Raw genomic sequence first — 3,945 nt, 5'->3', positions numbered from 1 at the left:
CATGAATCTGAACCTCACAACTGATGATTATTTTATAGACAAGTAAAGAAAAACATCGATTCATTGCCTGTCCTGATTCTTCCATCCTTTCTGTCAGAACAGTGCTCTCAACACTTAAGTACACTAATAGTAACGCCTGACTCCGATCAAAAAGGTTTCTCAAATATCACTTGGCGGACCCCTCGCAGAAACTGACCTGTAAGTTATTTGCAGTCGACCTCAAGTCTGATTGTGAATGTTAATAATTGCTGAATGTTGTCGTTGGATATATAAGTGTATATCATTATTAATTAACAAGAACTGATACATAGTTGAATAAAACAAATAATACAATTTTAAGCCCATACAGCAAGTTTACCTGGATATCTTTTCTGTATAGCGGCCGTCAAATTTTGTACGCGATTGTTCATTAAGGTTGACAAGGAATCATTATATAATGTGTTCAAATCTATCACGTTTTTGTGCTTCCGTTGAAAGTTTCCCTCAATGTTTTTCTTCATACATGTTTTGTCAGTTTCCGTCATAGTAAAATTAAGAAATTTAACAGCTTGTTCAATTTGAATGATTTGGTAAGCCTTCAGTTCTTCATAAAATATGATATGTAAAGGATTGTGATATTTTGTAACCCAGTCATAATTCAGGCCATGCCAGAATTGTATACGCTCCTCTGCAAAACGTATCCAGTCTGTTTGAAAAAAAAGGAGAAATTATAAAATAATGTCATTTAAAAAATAAATAATAAACGACGAGCAAAGGTAAATATATAACTAACATTAACTAGTACTAATTGTAATGGGGGGCCATTACAGAAGTCCACCAACCCCCTAAAGTTATGTTCGCAGTGCCAAAATATCCCTGCATTTGAGATTTAAACAGAATCGACCATTGTTTAATTTCGACCAATCAAAGGCCATGGCGGCCATCTTTGTTGACCGATCGGAAAATGAAAGGTCATTTGCACACACCCTTAACGTGATGACCACTTGTGTTATGTTTCATTAAGGAGAAGTTTGCCTGCAGAAGACCTGGTACTTTTCCTTATGTAATCTACAGGCAATTATGTCTGTCTCAAAGGTTTTGAGACAAAGTAGAAATATTCCATATATTTTAATCATCAAAGACATAGCGACCCCATCATTAGAAATTAAGTCATGTTTATACATGCAGCTCCATCACCAAATTATTTTTCTTTTCTCTTCATAGTATGTATATATATAAATATACTTATATGTATTTTCGGTATCAAAATAAAAGGTTAGAATTTAAACCATTAGATTCAATTATGATAAAAATGGATATTATTAAGTGTTTGCACTATTTTGATTATTAATTTGATAATACCAACTTGTTTATATGTGTTTGTATGTGTTCTAATGTCTATGTCTATGTTTGTACCACTGTCTGTTACTATGGTTGGAGAGGGCTTAAATAGGATATGCCTACTGCCTAGTCAATTTGTCCTTTGACAATAAAATGTATTACCTGACTCTCTATTTAAGTGTATATGAAGTATTTTTGACTGATTTAATAAAAATTCCATGGAAAAGGCTGAAAACCCGTAAAATAATGTCAGGGTTCTGTTACATGCGCGACAATCGTGCGCAGAAAATTTCCCCGTCGGCGGCCCCACTCATTCGTCTGTTTGATACAGATTTGTTTGTTGTCGTCTAGTGAAAAAGGCGAATAACGGCAGAATTGAGGATGTTTCTGAACAAGATTTGGAATTGCTTATGGACAATGAGGACTCTCTTATTACAAAAAACGTCATTAAGGGAGCTGTGAATATTTTGGATAAAAATTGTGCAGAGAAAGGTGTAATGATCGACGAAAGCTGCAGTAATGAAGAACTGAACGAGTTTTTGTGTAGATTTTACGTAGCATTGAGAAGCAAGAAAGGACATCTTTATACCAAGAAATCATTTCTGTCAATAAGGTATGGATTACAAAAACATTTTGAGTAGAAGAGTCATGTTGATATCGTGAACCATCCCGATTACATTGACTTTAAATAATAAATAATTAAATCTTCTATCCTTCCATACAGTCATTTATTCTGACTCGCACAATTCATGAAGTTTCTTAAATAGAGAGTCAGGTAATAAATCATTTGTTTCATTGGTACTGGGGGAACAGTCAAATCCTTGACCCTCGGTAGCAGGGAAGACCTAGAGAACTGTGGCCCTCGGCCTTGACATGTTTCCGTCATCAGAAGATGTTTAGTTCTACAACAGGACATGCTTTCGATATCATAGTGAACAATTTAAAACTAAATGCAATTAAAATCGTTATATGTTGACATACATTTTAATTGCCAATTAGTTAAAATCTATCAAAAAGAGAATAGTTTGGATGGAAACTATAGCAACAGTTCATGCATTTTCAGATTGTTTTCAATCCATCATGTTCAACATTTGTATCTCATCACTGCCTATTGGTAATATGCAAAAATAGTAGATAAATACGTTGTAATGGGTCATTCGAAATTGGTAATTTGGAATCAAATAAAACATTTTTTTTTTTTTATTGACGATCTCTCTAATTCTTTGCCGGTAAGTTTCTTTTAATTGTTAGAGTCAAACATACTTCCAAGAATATGCTGGATACCTGTAGCATATGACTCCACTGCAGATTGTTTTGATTTTATTATTAAAGATTGTAGAAATATTGCAAGATATCTGTAATAAAGATTTTGTATTACAAAATACTGTTTATGAAAAGACAATCTGCATCGTATTTAAAAAAAATCTTATAATAAGGACTTGAATGTCCGATATCACACAGCGTGTATGGCTTGCAGATTTGAATCATATGTGCAAATGAACATCTTGTTAAAAAAACAAATACGGTACTAAAACACAGTAAGAAGGTTGGCATGACCTAATATTTATAGGTATACTTACGGTCAGAATGAAACAGTTGCAGGTTTGCCTCCTTCAAGTGGAGGCCACCGTTAAAATAATGAAAGCTAGAAACAACAGATTCTCGAGGATGGCGTAAAATCAAAATAGCCCGGTCGTAGTAGGTCTGATAGTCATTTTTCCACTCATGTGTCTTTACTATTAGGCATTCGTCTACTTTGACACATTTGGTTTCGCCAGGAAATCCCCTTTGTTGTAGCTGACCGTCACCATATATACTGCCTGTAGCGATACCTGGATAAAGTAATGTTATAACGCCGCGCATGAGGTTCTCACAAGCAATACTTTTCCCTCTTTGTCATAGCTATACATCAATTAGCTCAATTTTACCTCAGTTGTCAGTGATTGTTATCACCGGTATAATTTTTTTTTCAAAAGATTGTTTTACGGAACATCAAACCTAAACCTATATAAATATGTACGCTGTGTGTCACAACATTGAGAAATCTCTTTAACAGCATAAAATATTTTATCAGATAGTATTATATTTTAATTTTTTCTAACTTAAATACGTTATGGTGCCAATCTCTTTGCAAAGAACACAACAATACGGTTTTACAATACCTGTAGCCTGTTGCAGTAAATGACGTGTCCATGTGTTTCCTGACCCCGGGGAGCTAGCGAGAGCCGCTCGAGGGAGGCGTGTAGATGATCCTGTGACGGATTCACCCTTACATTGAATATTTACACTTCTATTGACCTGACCATTCACTATGTTTTCTTTTACGACCCCCCCTTTTCTGTTCCGAATCTTCGTAATCTGTGTATCGTTATCTGTGGTGTTGATAACCGACTCTTTTTCTTCTGGATTGGCTGGATATTTGGATAACATTTGTTTAGATGTTTCAACGTGTCCAGCACGCGTCGCTATATCTTTATGAAACTGAACCGTGTCAACTGATTGCTTGTCATCTTTTTTCTTCCCAGACGGTTTCAATTCCTGTAAGTCGGGTTTTCTCTGTAAGACGTTAGTTTCCTTTCCTCGAGAGACACTGACATTCCGACCTATTTTCAAAACGGAGTTCAT

General features: G+C 35.1%; 1 protein-coding gene across 1 annotated transcript; it reads right to left on the bottom strand.

Moving 5' to 3' along the window:
• Positions 1-335: 335 nt before the first annotated feature.
• On the bottom strand, positions 336-3,945 carry LOC110462686 (WSCD family member CG9164-like). Its single transcript, XM_021516778.1, has 3 exons — positions 3,483-3,945; positions 2,901-3,152; positions 336-685 (listed from the first exon to the last, which is right to left on the bottom strand). Exons 1-3 carry the CDS (start codon positions 3,943-3,945, stop codon positions 336-338), a joined length of 1,065 nt encoding a protein of 354 aa, XP_021372453.1.

This window comes from Mizuhopecten yessoensis, unplaced genomic scaffold, assembly GCF_002113885.1.
Source record: "Mizuhopecten yessoensis strain PY_sf001 unplaced genomic scaffold, ASM211388v2 scaffold10821, whole genome shotgun sequence".
Lineage (NCBI taxonomy): Eukaryota > Metazoa > Mollusca > Bivalvia > Pectinida > Pectinidae > Mizuhopecten > Mizuhopecten yessoensis.
The sequence above is the reverse complement of the archived record's forward strand: the minus strand, read 5'-3'. Positions and strand labels throughout refer to the sequence as shown.